Here is a 23,943-nt window from a genome sequence, read left to right as displayed (position 1 = left end):
GCCATGCGGCGCATGCGCGGGAGAATCAGCGGCCGCTCACGGCATCCCCACGCATGCGCAGTGGAGGGGGTCTCTTCCGCCTCCGCCATAGTGGAGACCATGGCGAAGGCGGAAGGAAAAGAGTGCCCCCACGGCACAGGCCCGCCCGTGGATCGGTGGGCCCCGATCGCGGGCCAGGCCACCGTGGGGGGCACCCCCCCGGGGCCAGATCGCCCCGCGCACCCCCCAGGACCCCGGAGCCCGCCCGCGCCACCTTGTCCCGCCGGTAAGAGAGGTGGTTTGATTCTCGCCAGCGGGACAGGCATTCCAGCAGCGGGACTTCGGCCCATCGCGGGCCGGAGAATCGCCGGGGTGGGGGGGGGGGGCGCCATCCGGCGCGGCGCAATTCCCACCCCCGCCGAATATCCGGTGCCAGAGAATTCGGCAACCGGCGGGGGTGGGATTCACGCCAGCCCCCGGCGATTCTCCGACCCGGCGGGTGGTCGGAGAATCCCGCCCCAGGTTCCTGATTTTGTTATCCATTCATTCCAACTGAATTTATTTATTAAGTTAGGGCACAGTTGAACCTCAGTTGTGATTCCAATCAGCTGCCTTCTGTCTGGCTATTGACCTGAACAGTGACCCTTTAGGCAGACCTTCCAGAAAGTGGCTGAAACCTGTACCTCTGGGCCCCAGCGTAAGTTAGTACCTTTGGAGTAGGAGCAGAAAATGGGGACAAAAAACCAAATTGGCCTCTTGTCTCATTATCATACTGTTTTTACATATTACCCCCTGGATACAAAAGGCAACTGATGTACTATTAATTCACTGCAAGACGACGAGAGTGAGTGAACATGGGCTTTATTAACCAAGAACTTGCCTGCCTGTGTCTGCTGTACAAATGAGCACCGCCCCCAGGCGGCCGGTCTATATACTGTCTGAGGGTGGCAGAGCCAGAGGCGGAGCCCACCAGGTTCCAGTGCAATACCTGGAAGGAGATCACATTACCATTGGGCCACAGTGCTACACAGACAGCTTATACTATGGTGAATACATTCACCACAGCAACTTATTACCTAAATGGAGAGAAAACCTCAGAGCGCTTCGGTGCAGAGGGATCTGGGTGTCCTCAGGCATGAATTGAGGAAAACTAGTGTGCAGGTGCAGCAGGTAATAATAAAGGCAAATGGAATTTTGGCATTTATTGCAAAAGGGATAGAGTATAAATGTAGGGAAGTGTTGCTGCAACTGTACAAGGCATTGGTGAGACTGCACTTGGAGTACTGTGTACACATTTGGTCCCCTTACTTGAGGAGGGAGGTAGTTGCATTGAGGCAATTCAGAGGTGGTTCATTAGATTGATTCCAGAAATGAAGGGTTTGTCTTATGAAAAGAGAATGTGCAGTTCAGGCCTTTACTCTCGAATTTAGAAGAAAGAGAGGAGGTCTAATTGAGGTAGATAAGATGAAAAAGGGGATTGACAAACTGGACAGAGAAAGAATGTTTCCTCTTCTGGGGAAATCTAGGTCATAATTTAGGATAAATGGTAGCAGATTTAAAACAGATGAGGAGAAATTACTTCTCTCACAGAAATGAAATGAAAATGAAATGAAAATTGCTTATTATCACAAGTAGGCTTCAAACGAAGTTACTGTGAAAAGCCCCTAGTCGCCACATTCCGGCCTTTGTTCGGGGTGAATCTGTGGAATTCACTACCCCAGAGTGCATTGGATGCAGGGACATTGAATAAATTTAATGAAGAGGTAGACATATTTTTAATTAGTAAAGGGTTGAAGGGTTATGGAGAACGGCCAAGAAAGTGGAGTTGAGGCCAAGATTAGATTAACCATGATCTAATTGATTGGCGGGGTGGGCTCAAGGAACTGAATTGCCAACTCCTGCTCTGAATTTCTATGTTCTTATGTACATGATCTTCATCTTGAAATTTCAGATAGAATCATAGAATCTACAGGGCAGAAGAAGGCCATTCAGCCCATCGAGTCTTCACCGGCCCTTGGAAAGAGCACCCTATTTAAACCCACACCCCCACCCTATCCCCGTAACCCAGTAACATCACCTAACCTTTTGGACACTAAGGGGCAATTTAGCATGGCCTTAACCTACACCTCTTTGGACTGTGGGCGGAAACCGGAGCACCCGGAGGAAACCCACGCAGACACAGAGAGAAAGTGCAAACTCCACTCAGACAGTCACCCGAAGCCGGAATTGAATCTAGGACCCTGGAGCTGTGAGACAGCAGTGCTAACCACTGTGCCGCCATGCCACCTGTTGTCTTATATTTTTGTGCTGGTGCAGCAAAGTATCATCGGTTTCCAACGATATAAATGAGGGCTGCAGTCGATGAGTGTGTTGGTGAAGTAACTGAGGAAAATTTACTTTCCTTTTAAAATGCATGAAAACAGTAGACCAAAAGACGACAGTAATAAAGATGTTCTAAAGTACATATCATTGATTTTCAAAACATTGTAAACACTTCACACATGACTGCACCTATGTTTTCAAGCTGGTACCTCGATAGGCCAATTTTTCTAATGTATTTTTTTTTTCCTGTGGAGAATTTTATGCTGATAAGTGTCATGCACAAAATTACTGGGGATTGAGACATTTTCCCATTTTAGGCATCCAGTGCCAGCACTGAGCAATCCCAGCTAATTACAAGCAGCCAAGCACCTTCTACTCTAAGTCAACAAGATGGTTTGCAACATGTAAAGACCATTCTTGCTGAACCAAATGTGGAACTGTTCCACCCTTCACAGCAGAACCTGAAATATGTTGCTAGGTCCTGGAGGCCCATCTTGTGGTCACATTTTTGACTTTCAAAAAAGTGCCTCCCTTCAATTTTCTCTGGTCCTTTAACTCCTGGCTGCATTTACTCAAGTTGGGATATGGTTCCATGTACACTGACTGCCCTCCAATACTTTGCCCACCTGGCACTTTTTCATTTAGTGGCTTGCAGTAGCTGGTTACATTTTTTTTTCATGAAGGACTGTGCACCAAAAGATGATCCTAAGGCAACATTGACATGTATACACTTTCCAGTGTGAATCGCTGGATAGATTTCAATAGCAAGGAACCTGCCTGATTTTTCCATTTGCCAGTTCACTATTCCTGATGAAAGCTATAGCATTCTACTGGGCATGGCCAGGTCAATCACCAGAGTCTCAAGATAGAGATTTTCCCTGGTCTGTCCAGCTCAATTTAACACTTAACAGGACCTTTGCTGATGGTGATAGCTGGACATTTACTGTGGAAAAAGATACAGGGTAGAATTCTCCGTTTTGAGAGATTACGTGCTGACGATGGGACTGACTGGCGGCTGTTCCACAGTCCTGATGGGTGTGCGATGACTGGAGCCATTCAGGACATGCCATTGGGCCAGCACTCGCGCCACATGGAACTAGCTGGATTCCAACGCAGCGTGTGATTCATTGGGGTCAGGAATGGCACTCGAGAGCCTGACAAGCTGGAGCTGTGTAGAAGCACTCCACTCACAATGCACTCTCATTCCAGCCAAGAAGATGCCACCCCCGAGAGCGGCCCCGAGATTCGCAGCTGCAGATCGTGAGATACTGCTGGATGCCGTGGAAGAGAGTCGGGCCACCCTGTTCATCGGTATGGGAAGGAGGCTGCCACCCGCCGATGTCAACTGGGCCTGGGCAGAGGTGGCCGAGGTTGTGTGCTCCATGTGCCCCACCGTTAAGACAGCCCGCATGAGTCACCAGCTCTGTGCCCCTGGCGCCACCCCTGTCCCACACTACCACTCCCCCTCCCCCCCTCCTCCCCACTCACATGCGGCCCACACCAGCAAGCATTGCTGGGTGAGGATGGACAACCTCCCAGCCAAGATGAGGCAAGGCACCACCACCATGCCCCTGGCACCACCCCGTCGCACATGCCCGTAACCCACACACCCCTCAACGAGGACAAGTGAACCTCACCCGCCGGTAGTCCATGCAGAGACCAACCCACGCTAAGTGCCAACACACATTCTGCCCACCATGGTCAGATGCCCTACACACATAGGCCAATAGCTGCGGCCCTCCTGTGCTTCCCGCATCCGAGTGTCTCACATTGCATTATCTGTCCCTCCAGGAGATCCACAATCTCATCATGCGTCCTGTTTTGTATCTTGGTCCCTTGCCCCAGCCAGCATCTACAACACCCCAGAGCACATGTCCGTGGGCAACGCCGACTTCTCATCACTGCTGTCACCAACACCCTCCACCATCCCAGAGACACTCACCTTGATGGGTCATTTTAGTGAAGAGGCTCCTGGGACACAAATCAGATCGAGGAGGAGCCCCCAAGGGGGCAGACCAGTCGGAGGGCGGCCTGACCCCAGGGGCTAGTTGGCATCCAGGTGGATCTCGTGTTTCTGGAAAGGGTGGTCCCATCAATGTTGTAGATGCAATGTTAGGGACTACATGAGGGGGTGTCAGCAACCATCCGGTTTCTGCAAGTGCAGTTGGAGAAGTCCAACGCATTCAGAAGCAGGAGGTGCTGCTGACAATGCCTGCAACCAGGCCAGCACCACATGGGTGGCATGCACTGTGAAGGCCTTGGGTGCGAGGGTCATGGCGGTGGGTCAGGATATCCAAGACCTGGGACACAGTGCATGATCGGTGGCTGAGGTGCGTGACAGGGCAGCCATGTCACAGGCAGGCATGTACCCGAGCCACATGACATTGCAGCAGTGCCCCAGAACGTGGCCCAGTCACAATGGGCCATGGTTGCGGGCGGCGTGAGCATTAATGTGGCGCTGGATGACCTGAACCGCTCACAGAGGGACCTGAGACAGTCACTGATTGATATGCCACAGTCCCAGAGGGACATGGCACAGTTCTTGTACTTCATGGCCATGAGCATTGAGATCCTGGTCGCGAGTAAGGGAGGGCCTCCAGGACTGGCAATGCCAGGTGACGGTAGTGTTTGCTCCGACTGCGCCCCCGTCCTAAGGAGTAGCCTGGGTGCCATTAGGCACCTGGAGGGAGGAGGACGTGATGGGGCTTGTGCTGCTGACTCCTGCCGGGCAGGTACTGGGACACCGCAGCGCCACTGAATCTCCTCCACCTGCCCTTGGCGCATCCGATGGGCAACGGGCAGAACAGCATGGCACCACGCCACCTGTGACACCCGGAAGAATGCTAGGCCCAGTCACTCAAGAGAGCAGCCAACATAGGGGACCCAGGCCACAGGGCGGAATACGTAGCAGACTGCCTCCACATCTGATAAACCACCTGGGGACCCACCTAGATGAAGCATTAGGACAAGTAAGATTAGAAAGGTGGACACCAGAGCAGCCCGGTGGTGCAGTGGGCTAGACCTGCTGCCTTACGGCGCCGACGTCCCAGGTTCGATCCCGGCTCTGGGTCACTGTCCGTGTGGAGTTTGCCCATTCTCCCCGTGTTTGCGTGGGTTTCGCCCCCGCAAACTAAAAATGTGAAGCTAGGTGAATTGGCCTTGCTAAATTGTCCCTTAATTGGAAAAAATGAATTGGGTACTCTAAATTTATTAATAAAAAGAAGAAAAGTGGACACCAATTAAGTTGTCATGGGTGCAGCTTTAGGGGCTAGGGAACATATATTGTACATAGCTTTGTTACCAATAAACACCTGTTCACCGACGTTTCGAGCTGCTTCAGCCATCTATCTGAAGGGTGTGAGGGATGGGCTGGGCTGGGTGAAAAGATTGTGACGGGTGGGGTGGGGTTGGGACGGGGAAGTGGGAGGGTTGTGTAGGAGGTGAGGCCGGTGGCATTGGAGGACGGCGCTTGTCTGGGTCGCCAGGACAGTCGGAGGTCCGTCCCGGGGCCACCCTCTCGGAGGCAGCAGGGGACTGGGACAGAGATGTGGGTGTGCCATGTGGGAGGGCCTACCCGGTGAGTGACCCATCACTGTTCGCCAGGCCCAGAACCACCCTCTCCACCCCTCCCCGGAGGCCAACCCTGCCGCCTCTGAAGATCTGTTATGGACTGACCAGCACGCATGCAGAGGATCAACCGGGAGGACAGTGGAATGTGGCACCGGGCATGAGTCAGACTCTGTCAAGTGATGCGGAGCACCAGAGCTCATCACACTGCAGACCGTCATCATCCTCCATCCCATGGACCGGACCCGCTGATACTGCTGACACAGGGCCAAGACCTGGCAGTTAAGCTGGTGGGAAGCTCAGAGGGGGGTGTGGGGGATAGAGTGCAGGAATTAGGGACAGAGGAGGGGGTGGGTGGTCATGGGGGGGGGGGGGGGGCGGGTGTGGGATGGCTGGTCTGCTGGTGGCAAAGCCGCCTAGTCAGCAAGCCTGGAGTCGATTAGGACGTCCCATACACGGCGGCCCTGGATCACACGCCGTGCGGACTCCTGTGCCTGCCCTGTGTCATCCTGGACCTCCTTTGCACCTCTTCATCGGATGAGGCTTGACGTTCTCCCTGCTCCTCTTCCAGCATGTCGCCCTTCTGCTGCGCGATGTTGTGGAGGATACTGCTGGCCGCCACTATGTGGAAGACCCTCCTGGGGCTATATTGGAGTCCAGGGATGTGAACCGCAGCTTCAGGACATCGATGCACCACTCAATGACGCCCCTAGTTGCTGTACGGGCGTCGTTGTGGCGGTTCTCTGCGTCGGTCTGTAGCCTCAGTGCATCTACAAGGGTTGCTGCAGCCAGGTACGTGCAAACTGTTCCTGGCTGGACTTCTAAATCCATTATCTGTAGGGGGTAAAAGGAAAACATGTTAGCATGGTGATTAGTCCTGTGCCTATCCAGGTCTAATCCCTACATGTCATTCCCCCCCCCCCCCCCCCCCCCCCCGCCCCCACACTCCCATCCCCACCCATGCCATTCCCCCCCGACGCTCTGCCTTCTGGACTGCACCCCTGGCCCCACCATTGCCTGCCACTGGGGGGTGCGGGGTGGTCTCTAACCCTGTCAACCGTCTAGGCTGGCAGGGATACTGATGGCTGGCACTACCCATGTGATGAAGACTCTAGAAATACATTTAGTTACAGTTGGCAACCCAACCTTGATGCCTCCCAACAGCCTTGAGGGGAGGAGTTGCCAGGGGGGGTGCTCTTCTATTTGGCCCCTCATTTAGCACCTGGATAGGTGGACACTGCTGGGAGTGCACCTTAAAAAAGATGTTGTGGAAGGACGCTGCCTTCCCAACCATGTAAGTAGGATGTGGGGGGCCTGCACCTGTCGGGCAAGTCACCAAAAGATGGGGTGGTGAAGGCTGGCAAAATTGTTCTGCAGGAGCAACCATTGCAATTGAGGGGCCTCTACGTGGCCTGAAAAGAGCCACAAAAGAGGCAGGATGTTGACCACTTGAAATCGTGCAATGTGCAGTTAATTAAATATGCCTCCTTGAAGGGTCACCAATTCTCGAGGTGGGAACTGGAGGGAAATACCTGTCACCTCCATTATCTGATAAAGTCAAAGGTCTGGGCACCATATCTAGAGGGTACCTGAATAGCCAGCTTTATCCCTCCCCCGGACACCCTGCACTATCCATCCCCGGACACCCTGCACTATCCCTCCCCGGACTTCCTGCACCAGCCCTCTCCCGGGCACCCTGCACTATCCCTCCCCGGACACCCTGCACTATCCCTCCCCGGACTCCCTGCACTATCCCTCCCCGGACTCCCTGCACTATCCCTCCCCGGACACCCTGTACTATCCCTCCCGGGACACCCTGAACTATCCCTCCTCGGATACCCTGCACTATCCCTCCCCGGACACCCTGCACTATTCCTCCCCAGACACCCTGCACTATCCCTCCTCGGATACCCTGCACTATCCCTCCTCGGATACCCTGCACTATCCCTCCCCGTACTCCCTGCACTATCTCTCCCCCGGACACCCTGCACTATCCCTCCCCGGACACCCTGCACTATCCCTCCCCGGACACCCTGCACTATCCCTCCCCGGACTCCCTGCACTATCCCTCCCCGGACACCCTGCACTATCCCTCCCCGGACACTCTGCACTATCCCTCCCCGGACACCCTGCACTATCCCTCCCCGGACACCCTGCACTATCCCTCCCCGGACTCCCTGCACTATCCCTCCCCGGACACCCTGCACTATCCCTCCCCGGACACCCTGCACTATCCCTCCCCGGACACCCTGCACTATCCCTCCCCGGACACCCTGCACTATTCCTCCCCAGACACCCTGCACTATCCCTCCTCGGATACCCTGCACTATCCCTCCCCGGACACCCTGCACTATCCCTCCCGGGACACCCTGTACTATTCCTCCCCGGATACCCTGCACTATCCCTCCCCGGACACCCTGCACTATCCCTCTCCGGACACCCTGCACTATCCCTCCCCGGACTCCCTGCACTATCCCTGCCCAGATACCCTGTACTATCCCTCCCCGGACACCCTGCACTATCCCTCCCCGGACACCCTGCACTATCCCTCCCCCGGACATCCTGCACTATCCCTGCCCTGGACATCTTGCATTGTCCCTTCCTGGTCTCCCTCCACTACCTCTTGTAGTGATATTCAGATATCAATATACATGATCAATGTATGTAAATGTAGTACAGTCATTTCAACACTAGATGGCTCACAGTCAGATACTATAAGAACTGATTTCCTGCCTTTTCTAAGTCAGATGATTCAGATGATATCAGAACAGTGAACTAGTTTATTATAATAGAGTATAGTTATATAATTAACTGTATTGTACTTTAATTCTTTATTGTTAGTTTAGTATTCAGTAAAAGGACTCAGAGTTTATCATTTTATTACTCATTAAATAGTTCACCTTTCAATAAGAAGACTATTGGTCATTTTATCATCCTGGTGGATTCAAGAGTAATATATATATTTTAGAGAAGTCATTATTTAAATGATAACACCTCTCCCCAGATATCTTGCACTATCCCTCCCCGGAAGCCTGCACCTTCCCTTTCACCCTGCTCCACCCTTCTCTGCTAATGCTTCCTTCTGACGTTGGTCTTCCTCCACGCAACTGGCACTGCCACCACGCAGTCTCCAGCCATAGGCTGGCAGTTACAGGCACTCCCCAAAGATAAAGTTGGTCACTGAAAAAGTCAACTATGGCGGGTACATGCCACTCATTTTTTAATTACTCCCTGACAGGGAACTTAATTCCGCTGTTTTTTTCTTAAGCATCCATGCCATGCTAATTGATGCAAAAGGACTTCCCAAAATTGTTTCTTCAGAAACTTTTTTTAAAAATCTTTTTATTTGGCATTTTCAAACATTATAAACAATTATGTACATTGCTGGCCGTGTTCATTCACTGTACAATATAGAACGGCTTGTCTTTTCCTTCCCTTAAGTTCGCCCAGTCTGCCGCCATCTGGCTCGGTGTGTGGTCCCTCCCGCCCCCCCCCCCACCCCACCCGGAGCCCACCCCTCACTGCCCCCCTCCCACCCACCCCCTTTGCATCCCCCCTGGTTGGTTTGGAGGGGTGTTTCTACCCCCCTTCATCTCCCATTCCCACCCTCTTTCTTTTCTTCCCCTGTCAGCTTCGGCCATGATTCCCCTGTGGCTGGCCGGGTTTCCCCTTTATGCCTCTTCAGCCCTTCCTCCTCTTCCCCCCCCCCTCCTTCCCCCAGGTTGCGGGTTCCTATGGTTCCCCACTGTCTTTTTTGTCTTTTTCCTCTCCCCTTTTCTTTCTGTCGTTCATGTTTCCCTATCTATTCATTGTTGCTGGCCTCGAACAGGTTCTGGAGCAGACCGACGAACTGCCCCCTTGCATTTAGAAAACCTTCCTCCGACCCTCGGATGGCATACTTCATCTTCTCCAGGTGGAGAATTTGCGAGTTCTCAGCAAACTAGTCCGCAGCTGTGGGTGGTGCTGCTGTTCGCCAGCCAAGCAGGATTTTTCGGCGTGCGACTAGGGTAGCGGCCCTCTCCCCTATTGCTTTAACCCACTGTTGAAACCCTGAGTACTTAATTGCGAAAGTACAACTCATTGTCTAGAAACTGAGTCGGGGGGTTTCTGGCCCTCCCCTGGCAGGGTGACCCACCGAGGGGGATGTGGGGGGTCCATTGAACTTAGGTGGGACCATGCGATCCCGGCGGTGGGCAAGGGCTGGAAAACCCACAGTTCTGACTTGACACCACTGTGTTTCTATGTTTCTAAGTTAAGTTTCCGCATCCACCAAGCTACCTGTTGCTTGCGGGACTGGGAGGTTGTACCCGTTAGCACCGTTTATAGATGCTGAGTATTTTCTGTGTTTTCTCTTTTCATTTCCAACATCTGCAGCATTTTGCTTTTTGGCAGTCTTGTGTTAGCCCTTATTGGCGTATTGAAGACTAAACATGTTTGTTGGAATAAGTCATGTGACAGTCCTCTCAGAGTTTGACATGTTTCATTCTTCTTCTTCAATTTCTTGTTCAATCAGTCATTTTCAGAGTTTCCGTTCTCTGGCAATGGTGTAGCAGAGGAGGGCTCCAGAAGGGGGTCTTTTATTGGAGAAGCAGAGCTGGCCTCAGTATTTCGGAACATCCTGCATGAGAAAGGACAGAACTTATTGCCAGAGTCTGAGTTTAGCACTGAAGTCCGTTTGGAGATTAACAAAAGAAGGAAAAGTTTGGACAAATCTTCCAAATCCGGTATGAAACCTCTTTCCTTCACTTCAAATATCTTGTATTTGACTCCAATTGCATAAAAGTATGTAGTGTATCAAAATTGATCTGAAGTGAAGAACTTCATTATTGCACTTTTGGGATCTACATCTAACCTTCATACAGAATATCAGAATGAGAGTATTTTATGTATTTGTTTTCCAGTTATAGGCATCACCAGAAACACCAACCCCTAGTTGCTCTCCAGTCTTAGTTGCTCTTGAAAAGATGCTGATGGACCATCTTCTTGAGTCGCTGGAGATTGTGACTTGTTGATGATCCCACAGTGCCTTTAGGTATGGAGTTCCAGTATTGTCATCCAGGATTGCCAATATCTATCCCAAGTTGGAATGGCGTGGTGGAAACCTTGAAGTGAAGAGGTTCCCTGTAGCCCTCATCCTTTTCCTGTATCTGTGAGCTATAACCATGCATGAAATGAATGGTTTTGACAACACTTCTTTGCCAAAAAACTTTAAAAAGAACATGTTGAAAATATTTAGCAGGTCTGACTGCATCTAAAGAACAAAGAACAAAGAAAAATATAGCACAGGAACAGGCCCTTTGGCCCTCCAAGCCTGTGCAGACCATGCTGCTCGTCTAAACTAAAATCTTCTACACTTCCAGAAAGAACAAACACTTCCGGAAAGAAAAAAAACTTCTGGAAAGAACATCTGTCGAGAAAGAAACAAAATTAACATTTCAGGTCGATAATCTGATGAAATCTTCCAGCATTTGGTGTTTTTATTTCTGATTTCCAGCATCTGCAGTATTTTGATTTTGTATTAGTTGCTTGGTGTACAGGGAGTCCCTTCTCCAGCACACAATTACACATTATTCTAGTACATTGGAAGTAAGGGACAGATTTTATAAGACCGTAAGATGTAGGAGCAGAAGTAAGCCATTCAGCCCATTGAGTCTGCTCCGCCATTCAATGAGATCATGAATGATCTGGAATGATTCTCCCTAACTCCACTTTCCCGCCTTACCCCATAACCTAGATTCCTTTACTGGTTAAAAATCTATCTCAGCCTTGAACATACCCAACCTCCACAACCCTCTATGGTAAAGGTTTCCACAGATTCACGACCCGATGACTATAGTGCTCTCCATGCAAAACAGCAATGAGGAATGCCGGGTCAGGCACATTTGCATTCTGAGTGATTTTCCATCTGTTCATTCTGAAAGGTGGCAAACTCTGTTTTAAACTCAGACAACTAACTCATCAAACATTCCCCTAAGTTAGCATCCTCTCTCAGAGCACATTTGTGAGTGCAGGTTCCTTCACACACGTTTTTTATTAACCAGTAATTCTCCAGCTTTGGACAGACCCATAACATATGAACGTGGTTTGCGTGGCACCCCCCCGCAATGTTCACACATATCTTCTACCCCCTCAAAGAGCCGGCTCATCCTCACCCTTGTAAGGTGCGCTTTATACACCACCTTCAGCTGTATCAGCCCCAACATCGAACACGAGGTGGAGGCATTCACACTCCAGAGCACCTCACACCAGAACCCCTCCTCCATATCCTCTCCCAACTCTTCCTCCCACTTTGCCTTGATCCCTTCTCGAGGTGCCTTCTCTCCCTCTAAAATAACCCCGTAAATAGCCGAGACTACCCCCTTCTCCAGTCCCCCTGTCGTCAGCACCTCCTCCAGCAATGTGGAAGCCGGCTCTACTGGGAAGTTCTGCATCCCCTTTCTGGCAAAGTCTCGAACCAGTATGTATCTAAATATTTCCCCGTGCACCAGCCCATACTTCGCTCCCACTCCCTCAAAACGACCCCAAGAAATAAATCTTTTAGTGTCCTAATTCCTTTCTCCTCCCATCTCCGAATATTTCCATCCCACTTCCCTGGCTCAAATCTATGGTTCCTCTGAATTGGCATTTCCCTTGACCCTGTCCCCAACACAAAGTGCTGTCAAAACCGTCTCCAAATTCTCAAAGAAGCTATTACTACCGGACTCCCTGAGTATCTCCCTGGGGCCGTCGGGAGCGGCGCTCTCGCTAGCTCCGTCAAACCCAACCCCCTACCCCAACTCTCCTCCATTCTGACCCATTGGGTGTCAACCTCTCTGACCCAGCTCTGTACCTTCTCCACATTCGCCGCCCAGTAATAATACATCAGATTTGGAAGACCCAAACTCCCGCCTGCCTTCCTCTCTGTAGAAGCACCTTTTTAATTCTGGTCACCTTCCCTCTCCATATGAACGAAGTAATCATCCCTTCAATCACTCTAAAAAAAGTCTTTGGCAGGAAAATCGGCAGGCATTGAAAAATAAACAGGAATCATGGCAGAAAATTCATTTTAACCACCTGTACCCAACCCGCCAATGACAAAGGGACACCATCCCACCTTGCCAGATCAGCTTTCACTCTCCTCACCAAACTAAAAATGTTGTACCCCCTCCCCAAACTTGAGCAACCTGCACCCCCATGTATCTAAAGTGAGTCCCTGCCTTACAGAATGGCAGCCCTCCCACCATTGCCCCCACCCCTGGCCGAGACACCACAAAATATTCACTCTTGTCTAGATTTAATTTGTACCCTGAGAAAGACCCAAACACCCGAAGCAGCTCCAGTATTCCCTCTATTGACACACTTGGTTCCGACACATGTAATACCAAGTCATCGGCATATAAGGACACCCTATGCTCTATCCGCCCCATCCGCCCCCCCGCACTATCCCTTTCCATACACCCGAACTTCTTAATGCGATGGCCAATGGCTCAATCGCGAGTGCAAACAGCAGGGGGGACATAGGACATCCCTGCCTAGTCCCACGGTGGAGAGGAAAGGATTCTGAGCTGATGTTATTTGTGCGCACACTGGCCCTCACCTCCTTATATAATAGCTTACCCGGTTCACAAATTTGGGTTCAATTCCAAACCGCCCATTCTACCCCCATTCTACCCGGTCAAATGCTTCTCAGCGTCCATTGCAACAACCACCTCTGTTTCCTTCCCCTCCGCCGGTACCATAACCACGTTCAATACCCTCCCAAAGTTCGAAAAGAGCTGCCTCCCTCTCACAAACCCTGTCGGATCTTCACCTATCACCTTCGGGAGGCACTCCTCTAACCTACCTGCCAGTACCTTCACCAATATCTTTTCGTCCACGTTTAAAAGTGATATGGGCCTATACGACCCACACTCCGTCGGATCCTTATCTTTCTTAAGTAACAGGGAAATCGATGCCTGCCCCAAAGTCTGTGGTAACATCCCTTTCCCTATCGCCTCCTCAAACATCCCCACCATCAGCGGTACCAGCTTATTTTTGTATTTTTTTATAATATTCCACCGGAAACCCATCCGGTCCTGCCACCTTCCCCGACTGCATCCTCACAATCGCATCTTTTATTGTCCTGCTCCATTATCGCCCCCTCTAATGTAGCCCTGTCCCCCTCCCCTAACCTTGGGTACTCCAGCCCATCTAGAAATTCCTGCATCGCCTGGACTCCCCCAGGTGGCTCTGACCTGCAGAACCTCTCATAGAATTCCTTAAAGACCTTGTTAATCTGATCTGGAGCTGCCACCAACTTCCCTGCCCTGTCCCACACCTGGACAATTTCCCTTGCCGCAGCCTCCCTACGGAGCTGACCCGCCTTCTCTCCATGCTTGTAAACTGCCCCCCTTGCTCGCCTCAATTGGCGTACCGCTTTCCTGGTAGATAGTCGGTCAAAGCTCGCCTGGAGTTCCTTCCTCTTTTCCAACTGCGCTGGGTCCCTATCTTCTGCACATCTTCTGTCTACCTCCAGCATCTCATCTATTACCCTCTGCCATTCCAACCTCTCCTTTTTGTCTAGCCTAGCCTTGAACAAGATCACCTCACCCCTCACCACCGCCTTTAAAGCCTCCCAGACAACTGCCTCTGACACCTCACCCGTGCAGTTAAAACCTACATATTCCTCGATTACTTTTTCAATTTTGTCACAGAACCCGCGGTTCCCCAATAGTCCCACATCTAACTTCCACCCTGGTCTCTGTACCCACCCCTTCCCCAGTACCATATCCATCCAATGGGGAGCATGATCTGATATTGCAATTGCCGAGTACTCCGACCCTTTAACCCCAGCCAGCAGCGCCTTCCCCACCATGAAAAAGTCAATCCCGAATGCACCTTATGGACCACTGAGAAAAACAAGTACTCCCGCTCCCTCGGTGCAGAAACCTCCAAGGGTCCACCCGTCCCATTTCCGCCATTAGCCCAGCCAGCACCTTCGCCCCCCCCCCCCCCCCCCCCTGACAGGACCAGCGAGCGCGGCCGTGACCTGTCCAATTTTGGCTCCTGCACCAAGTTCTAGTCCCCCCCCCACTATCAGTTTGTGTGTGTCCAAGTCGGGGATGGCCCCACACACCTTCTTCGCGAATCCCACATCGTCCCAATTGGGACTATATACATTTACCAGCACCACTAGCCTCCCCTCTTGCGCCCCTGTCACAATCGAATACCCATCCCCCTGATCTGCAACCACCTTCTCCACCTGGAACTATACCCTTTTGCTGACCATTACCGCTACCCCTCGAGCCCTTCCGTCAAATCCAGAATGAAACACCTGATTAACCAAGCCCTTTTTAAGTCTCACTTGGTCCTTCACCCTCAGATGAGTCTCCTGCAGCATTGCTACATCGGCCTTCAAACCTTCAAGATGTGCAAGTACCCTTGACCTCTTGACTGGGCCTCCCAGCCCCCTCACATTCCACGTGACTATCCTAACTGGGGGTCTCTCACCCCCCCCCCTTCTTATCCACCACCATCATACCACCAGGCCCTGCCCCATGAGCCTGACCTGTCCCTTTCCATTATTAACATTGAACCCTCTCCCCCCCTCCCAGAATCCCTCCCTGCACTTCTCTCTGCCCACACTTAACAGGTCTTGGAGTGGCATTTAAATCCAGAGTTTCTGGCTCAGAGGTGGAGAGTGGCACCACCTGCTGAGCCACAAGACCTCCCACTTCATTCAGATGCTTCCCTTCTGAGTTTGAAATCAGCAAGTACATTTTTGAGCAGAGTAGCGGGATATTATTTGGCAAGTGTTGAAGTTGTGCTCTACCTGATCTGAGGGTGTTTGATGCTGATTAGGAAAAAATATATCCTTCCCTGCTTTCTTCCTCCCTATCTCTATGACTTCCTCCATCCATAGAATCCCTACAGTGCAGAAGGAGACCATTCAGCCCATTCAGTTTGCACTGACCCTCCAAAAGAACACTGTACCTTGGCCCACTACCCTGCCTAATCCCCGTAACCCCGCTCATTGATCATTGCCAATCCACCTAACCTGAACATCTTTGGACTGTGGCACGGTAGCACAGTGGTTAGCACCGTTGCTTCACAGCTCCAGGGTCCTAGGTTCGATTCCCGGCTTAAGTCACTATCTGTGCGAAGTTCTTCCCGTGTCTGCGTGGGTTTCCTCCGACTGCTCCGGTTTCTTCCGACAGTCCAAAGATGTGCAGGTTAGGTGGATTGGCCATGCTAAATTGCCCTTAGTGTCCAAAAAAAGGTTGGGTGTGCTTTCTGGGTTTCAAGGATGGGGTGGAGGTGTGAGCTTAAGTGGGGTGCTCTTTCCGGGGGGCCGGTGCAGACTCAATGGGCTAAATGGCCTCCTTCTGCAATGTAAATTCTATGATTCTATGAAACTGGAGCACCCAGGGGACATCGGAAAGTAGCTGAGCGGAAAGAATCTGGAGTGCAGTCTGGGAAGGTAAGCGGCATAAAAACATACCTCAGGGATCTGCGGTCTTCACATGGGTAGGGGAGCTGAGTGGGAAAAATCCTGAGTGCTGTCTGAGAAGGGAAGTGGTATGAAAACTTACCTCAGGGATCTGCGGCATTTACATCGGAAGCGGAGCTGAGCAGGAAAAATCCGGAGTGCAGTCTGAGAAGGGAAGTGGTATGAAAACTTACCTCAGGGATCTGCGGCATTTACATCGGAAGCGGAGCTGAGCGGGAAAAATCCGGAGTGCAGTCTGAGAAGGTAAATGCTATAAAAACTTACCTCAGGGATCTTTGGCCTTCACATCAGGAATAGAGCAGAGCGGGAAAAATTGGGACTGCAGTCTGAGAGGGTAAGTGGTATTCGTGTCTGTGTCTCTGTGTTTTCAAATTGTGGGGGGAGAAAACTGAGAAGTGACGTCACTGCAAAGCTGTGACCTGATCGGCTGATAGGGAATCTGTGTTTAATTTGAAAAGAAACCTTGAAAAAACTAATTGTATTAACTAGGTAGAGGAGTAACTAATCCTGAGGGCGGAGATTACTATTTATCATTTAATTGTACAGTAGAAATCTGGTACACTCGTGAGAATTTATTTTGAATTAATTAACTTACGCTTAAATGTCACTCAGTGGGGTGCAGTGCTCTAACTGTAAGATATGGGAAATCCATGACGCTTCCAGCATTCCGATCGACTATGTCTGCAGAAAGAGTAACCAATGGCAGCTACTCACAGACCACGTGGTTCGGTTGGAGCAACAGTTGGATGCACTTCGGAGCATGCAGGGGGTGGAAAGCGTCATAGATAGGAGTTAAAGAGACATGGTCACACCCAAGGCAGACAGGTGGGTGACAACTAGAAAGGGCAGGCAGTCAGTGCAGGAATTCCCTGTGGCTGTCCTCTTCTCTAACAAGTATACCATTTTGGATACTATTGGGGGGATAGCCTATCAGGGGAAAACAACAGCAGCCAGAACAGTGTCAACACAACTGGCTCTGTTGCTCAGCAGAGGCCAAATTGTAGGAGAGTGGTAGGTGCAGGTGACTCTATAGTAACGGGCACAGATAAGCGCTTCTGTGGATGCAAGGAACATAGAATTTACAGAGCAGAAGGAGGCCATTCGGCCCATCGAGCCTGCACCTGCACCCGGATGTGAAAGAGACTCCAGGATGGTATGTTGCCTCCCTGGTGTCAGGGTCAAGGATATCTCTGAACAAATACAGACCATCCTGAAGGGGAAGGGTAAACAGCTAAAGGTTGTAGTGCACATAGGTACTAACGACAAGAGCGATGAGGTCCTGCAGAAGAAGTTCAGGGAGTTAGATAGTAAGCTAAAAAGCAGGACCTCCAAGGTTGTAATCTCAGGATTACTCCCTGTGCCATTTGCCAGTGAGGCTAGAAATAGGAGGATAGTGCAGCTAAATACATGGCTAACCTGGTGGTACAGGAGGGAGGGTTTCAGATTTCTGGACCATTAGGATCTTTTCCGGGGCAGGTGGGACCTGTACAAGAAGGATGGGTTACATCTAAACTGGGGGGGTACCAATATCCTGGATGGGAGGTTTGCTGGAGTCACTCGTGAGGATTTAAACTAATATGGCAGAGAGGTGGGAACCAAAGCATTAGCTTAGAAGGTGTAATAACTGAAGGGGAAATAAAGAACCAAAATACGAGACGAACATCCCCTGTCTGCTCAAACACAATGGTCCAAAGTGTATTTGTTTCAACGCTAGAAGTATAGCAGGTAAGCCAGATGAATTTTGAGCACTGATTAGTATTTGGAACTATGATATTGTGGCTATCACAGAAGCATGGTTAACGGAAGGGCAGAATTGGCTGCTGAATGTTGGAGGATATAGATGCTTCAGGAGACATAGAGAGGGATGTAAAAGGGGTGGGGGAGTAGCATTACTGGTTAAGGAAAATATTATAACCGTACTGCGGGAGAACACATTGGAGGGCTCATACAATGAGCCAATCTGGGCAGAGCTTCAGAACAGGAAGGGGGCAATCACAATGTTGGGGGTTTATTTCAAGCCCCCCACTGCCAGCAACAGATTGAGGAGCAGATAGGTAGAGAGAAATTTGGATTGGTGCAAAAGTAACAGGGTTGTTGTGGTAGGGGATTTTAACTTCCCCTATATTGGCTGGGGCTCAATTTTCCCACGGTGGAGAGGCCAGTCACTAGGGGGCATAGCTTTAAGGTCTGTGGGGCAAAGTTTAGAGGAGATGTGCGAGGCAGGCTTTTTACACAGAGGATAGTGAGTGCCTGGTATGCTGCCAGGGGAAGTTGTGGAAACTGATACATTAACGGCGTTCAAAAGGCATCTTGACAAATACATGGATAGGATGGGTATAGAGGGATACGGCACTAGGAAGTGCTGAGGGTTTTGGCCAAGGGTGGGATCATGACTGTTACAGGCTTGGAGGACCGAAAAGCCTGTTCCTGGACTGTATTGTTCTTTGTTCTTTGAAACCCACGCAGACGAGGGGAGAATGTGCAAACTCCATATAGACAGTCATCCAAGACCAGATTCGAGCTTGGAGCCCTGCTGCTGTGATGCAGCAGTACTAACCACTGTTCCACCGTGCAGCCCCTTTCTCCACATCTGTGTTCTTATCCATGGCTCAATTCCTTCACCACTTGAATGATGGCTATGCCTTCAGCAGTCTCAGTCGTGACCTGTGGAATTCCCTCCCTGATCCTCTCTGCCTCTCCAGCTCAGTCCACCTTTCAGAATCTTTTTAAAGCCATGCTTTTGGTTGCCTATCCCAACATCTCCTTATTTGGCTCAGTGTCATTTTTAAAATTTAACCGCGCTCCTATGAAATGCCTTGGGATGTTTTACTCCATTAAAGGCATTATACAATTGCACATTGTTGTCATGGTAATATGTTCTGTTCCAGACTAGACCACTAGATTTCATTGCATTTTACTGCCTCATTTCAGAACTTTTACCGATAAATTACTGCTGACTTATTTTAAAATTCTGTACTAATTATCCTGATGTTTTCGAAGCTCCAGCAAAATGATTGATTAGTCCACCGGATAACAATTGTCAGATCAAAATGCTGGAATTTCCAACCTAATCCATTTGTGGAAACACAATTGCAAGAAAGGTAGTGTCTATGGGGAAGATCCATCCCTGCCTTCCCAGGGCAATGAGAGATGTGTGATTATATTGTGAGCTTATTTTCTGAAATGTAATCGGAACTGTTATAGGTCCATTCATGTCGTTGAACAAGAAGACCAGAAGCAGAATGTCTGATGGGGTGATGGTGGATAGCCATCTGCTGAAAATAGCCAAAACAAGAACTATGGCAACATTTCCAGTGTCACCTTTACTAAAAGTGTCTGTGCACCTTCATGATGGAGTTTGCTGTCATGTGCCTTCTGATTCTTACATTAAAATTACCAAAAGAAGAATTTCAATCCAAATTTGGCCATTTTTTAGTAATTGAGGAGACGAAATTAGGTGCTATACAACAGCATCTGTCGGGTCCTATTGATTTAAAAACTGACTCAATGATTATGAATATAGAAAGGCAACACCAAATCCATTCTAACTTACTGAGCAGGAAAATCACAGACGTTGTGACTGGTAATGGTATGAGAGAAATAATTTGTACTTTTTCGCTTGGTTTTCTCCACTCTTCTTTTGACTCATGTCTGGTGTGGCAGCACTTTGACATCCCACCCAAGAATCCACTGTTCTGAGCATTAATTTTTAATAACCATGGACCAATAACACCAAACTGAGTGAATGTTACTGCCCATGGCCCTAGCTTACTTCACCCTAGACCAGGAAAGAAACATGGGACTTTTGTCCTCTGTGTGCCTCAGTATCTTTCCTTGTAGTGTATTTGGCACCCATGAATGTGCCAAGCAAAATTTTTCTCTGTTTTCTTTGTTATTCTTGTTGTCCAACAATCACTGTAAGGATATTCACTTCCAGCGTTTTACGTAGGATTACATGGGTTTTAAGGCACATTTGATAAAAAGGGTTCTAATCCTGGAGCATCCATTCCTACAACTAAGTCAATCTCTTATAAAATGCACTGGACCAATGCTGCAGATACATGCATATGTTTCTCTATAGAAGATGGCTCCTCTAAATTCATGTTAACATCTCCTTTTATTTTTCTTTGTCATTCACTTACATGTTAATTGAATTCAGACGAGGTGCTGCATCGTGAACACAGACTTCCCCGCACTCGCTCAGTTCCCGGAATATGGACCTCCCCTGGGGAAGCAGAGCTTCACCATTCACTGCCTTATCAAAAGCACGGGGCCCCGTATTACGCTGATATGGAGAGCTCTGACAACGATGAGGCCCCTGAGCATCCAGTGTATCAGCGGCACTTTGTGCGTCACAGGAATAAAAGTTCCTCACAGGAAAACTCAGGCTCTGGAGGAAGTCAGGTATATATTCAAAGAATACGAGCAATCTGGATTCTGCCAATGTACACAATTATGAATTGAACACAACTTTATTTCTAATTAATTTGGCATCTATATTATAGCCTTTAGAGCTGGCAAACATTATGACAAGAGTGCTGTGTGGATGAAGGGATTGACCAGGTAACTGGCAGTCTTTTAATTCTATAAATTGGGATGAATTAAATATAAATGCACTGCTAAAGGAAAACTTGAGTCTGTGTCTGGGATTGCATTGAATGTTGAAAGGCATTTTTTTAAATCACTACATACATTCTGAGTTTTGAACCTTCCCCAGTTAAAATTCCAAACTGTGATTCTTTCCCTCTGGGGATGGGTTTGAGACCCAAAAACACTCCCATTTCCTGTTCCCTCTCCTCAAATTGAAAATTCATCTTATTAATGTGTCAACAGCCTGATGTAAGGGTAAGTTTCAGCTAAACTCCGATTACCTAACCTCGGAAACACCAAGTGCAGAAGTAAATATTGCCCTGGAAGAAAAGCAAAATACTGGGAGCGAATACTGCAAATCTGAAACAGAAACAGAAAATACAGGAAAACCCCAGCTGGTCTGGCAGCATCTGTGGAGAGAGAAACGGAGTTAATGAGTCGAGTCTGACCAGGCTGGATCTGCTGAGTTTCCAGCATTTTCTGTTTGTGTTAAATATTGCCCCGATTTCAAGGATATAAAAATCAAGATGCAGGCTTAACAATCTTTTAATTGTGATTTACCCAATTATAACTTTCCGAAAATGTTGCAGATATTATCCCATTCTCTTATTTTTCTTCAATTCCCTAGAATAAATCCCCTCAGCCTAGTTAATTTCTATGTCTCATTTTCACACTTGCTACATTTTGATCATCTTCTACATGCTTTGCTTGTAACTCTGACAGTAGATCTTTAGTGTACGAGGAAGTGTGAGGAATGGTGCATAACAATCCTTTGGACCGTGGTAAATACGATTTATGGTTTACATTTAGCTGAACGCCAAATCTTTGGATTCAGTATACCCATTTTCTCTGACACTGAAGATCCTCTTTCAACAGTTGAGTTGCATAATCTATTCAGGTGGCGGTGTTGAGCTGGTGATGGTTTGAAACTCTCCTGCCCTACAGCTTTCAGATCTGTCGAAGCGCATGTCTTCTATTGAGCGAATGCTATGCAGACTGGAGGAGAAGATGACTCCCAGCTCCGAAGAGGTAATCAATTGCAATTGCAAAATTACATTGATTAATAGTTGCCTTCACAGGAAACAAATTAAAAATTTAAAAAATTATTATATTTATTAATAAATATAAAACATGTTTGTCCAGAGACAGCCCATGAAAGTAACTCTCACGGGAAGTTGAAAGGGAACTTTAGTTTGTGAGTGACAATTCCGTGAATGTATGCGATGGAGTCATCTCCTGAGGCACTTCAACCCAGAATGATTAGATAGAATCAATGGGAGATTCCAACTGTTTTATCCTCAATGGATTACATTAGATTATCAAGCAGGGATTTTACAGAAGACAAGTAGACAAAATATTGAAATCATTAGCAACTGTTTTTAGGTTCTATAATTGCCCCAATGGTTCCAAAATGGTGGCACCAAACACCTTATTGGTGAGAATGTGAGTGGAAGTCCATATATACCACATCAACCGCCTTCCCCTGATCAACCATCTGTTATCTCACCAAAAAACTCAATCTTATTAGTTAAGCATGATTTTCATTACCGAATCCATGCACGTTTTCTTTAATTAACCTACATTTTTTGAAGTTACTTTTAATTTTGTCCCAGATTAATACTTCTAAACAGTATCCTACTTGAGATGTTACACTGAATGTTGTAGCTGGGTTTATTTTTACACCCTTTTTTGTACATGAGTGCAACATTTACAATTCTTCAGTCCTCTGGCACCATGTCCATATCTATTGAAGATTGGAATCTTTTGGTCAGTACTTCTGTAATTCCACACTTACTTCCCTCAGCATCCTCAGAAGCAACCCATCCGATCCGTGGGACTCATAAATTTTAAGTACGACCTGATTTTCCAACATCTCCTTTTATATATCAATTTTAGCCCATCCAGTATCTCAGTTATCATAACTTTCTCTTCTTCCTTGGCAAGGAGAGATGCAAGTTTCTCATTTCATATCTCAGCCTCTAAGTGTAAATCCCCATTTTAGTCCCAAATCAGCCCCACACCTGCACTGTTACTATTCATATACCATAGAAAATGTGCCTCGACTGTACCTACATAATCACATCTTTAAAGGCAGTCCATTATTCCACTACAGTTTGCCTGCCAATCTTTCATTCCATTCTACTTAGGACAAGTCTGTTCTCAACCCACTGAATATATATATATTTTAAAAAATATATTTATTAAAGTTTTTTAACACAATTTTTCTCCCTTACAAACAATAACCCCCCCCCCCTCGTAACAAAAAAAACCCAAGAAATCGCGCAGAACAAGATATATACATGGCAAAATGATATATTTACACAGCTTTGTACACTGGCCCTCACCCGTACGCGCCAGTTTCCCCAACCCTTCATGTTATCTCTTGCTCATCCACCCTCCCAGGCAGTCCCCCCTTTCCCCCCCCACCCCCCCAAGGTTGCTGCTGCTGCTGACCGACCTTCCTCTAACGCTCCGCGAGATAGTCTAGGAACGGTTGCCACCGCCTGTAGAACCCCTGCGCAGACCCTCTCAAGGCGAACTTAATCCTCTCCCAATTTATGAACCCAGCCATATCATTTATCCAGGCCTCCAGGCTGGGGGGCTTCGCCTCCTTCCACATTAGCAAGATCTTTCGCCGGGCTACTAGGGACGCAAAGGCCAGAATGCCGGCCTCTTTCGCCTCCTGCACTCCCGGTTCGTCCACTACTCCAAATACTGCTAGCCCCCAGCTTGGTTTGACCCGGACTTTCACCACCTGAGATATTGCTCCCGCCACTCCTCTCCAGAACCCCTCCAGTGCCGGGCATGACCAAAACATATGGACATGGTTCGCCGGGCTCCCTGAGCACCTTCCACATCTGTCCTCTACCCCAAAGAACCTACTCAACCTCGCCCCCGTCAAGTGCGCTCTGTGGACCACCTTAAATTGTATCAGGCTGAGCCTGGCACACGAGGAGGAGGAATTAACCCAACCTAGGGCATCAGCCCACAGACCTTCCTCGATCTCCTCCCCCAGC

General features: G+C 48.9%; 1 protein-coding gene across 5 annotated transcripts in view; it reads left to right on the top strand.

Annotated features, from left to right (window-relative positions):
- The window catches only part of LOC140393878 (melanophilin-like), a 258,326-nt gene that overhangs the window by 149,922 nt on the left and 84,461 nt on the right, over window positions 1-23,943 (top strand). For 4 of the 5 annotated variants that reach the window (XM_072480457.1, XM_072480475.1, XM_072480450.1 and 1 more), the window contains 3 exons: window positions 10,382-10,592; window positions 20,496-20,740; window positions 21,872-21,955. In XM_072480457.1, the coding sequence (XP_072336558.1) occupies window positions 10,382-10,592; window positions 20,496-20,740; window positions 21,872-21,955 (540 nt within the window). The remainder of the gene's footprint in view (window positions 1-10,381; window positions 10,593-20,495; window positions 20,741-21,871; window positions 21,956-23,943) is intronic. The other variant, XM_072480466.1, reaches the window with a different exon arrangement.

The sequence above is a fragment of the Scyliorhinus torazame genome, chromosome 2, assembly GCF_047496885.1.
Source record: "Scyliorhinus torazame isolate Kashiwa2021f chromosome 2, sScyTor2.1, whole genome shotgun sequence".
In the NCBI taxonomy this organism is placed as follows: Eukaryota; Metazoa; Chordata; class Chondrichthyes; order Carcharhiniformes; family Scyliorhinidae; genus Scyliorhinus; species Scyliorhinus torazame.
Note: the sequence above shows the minus strand (reverse complement) of the source record. Positions and strands in the feature narration are given on the sequence as shown.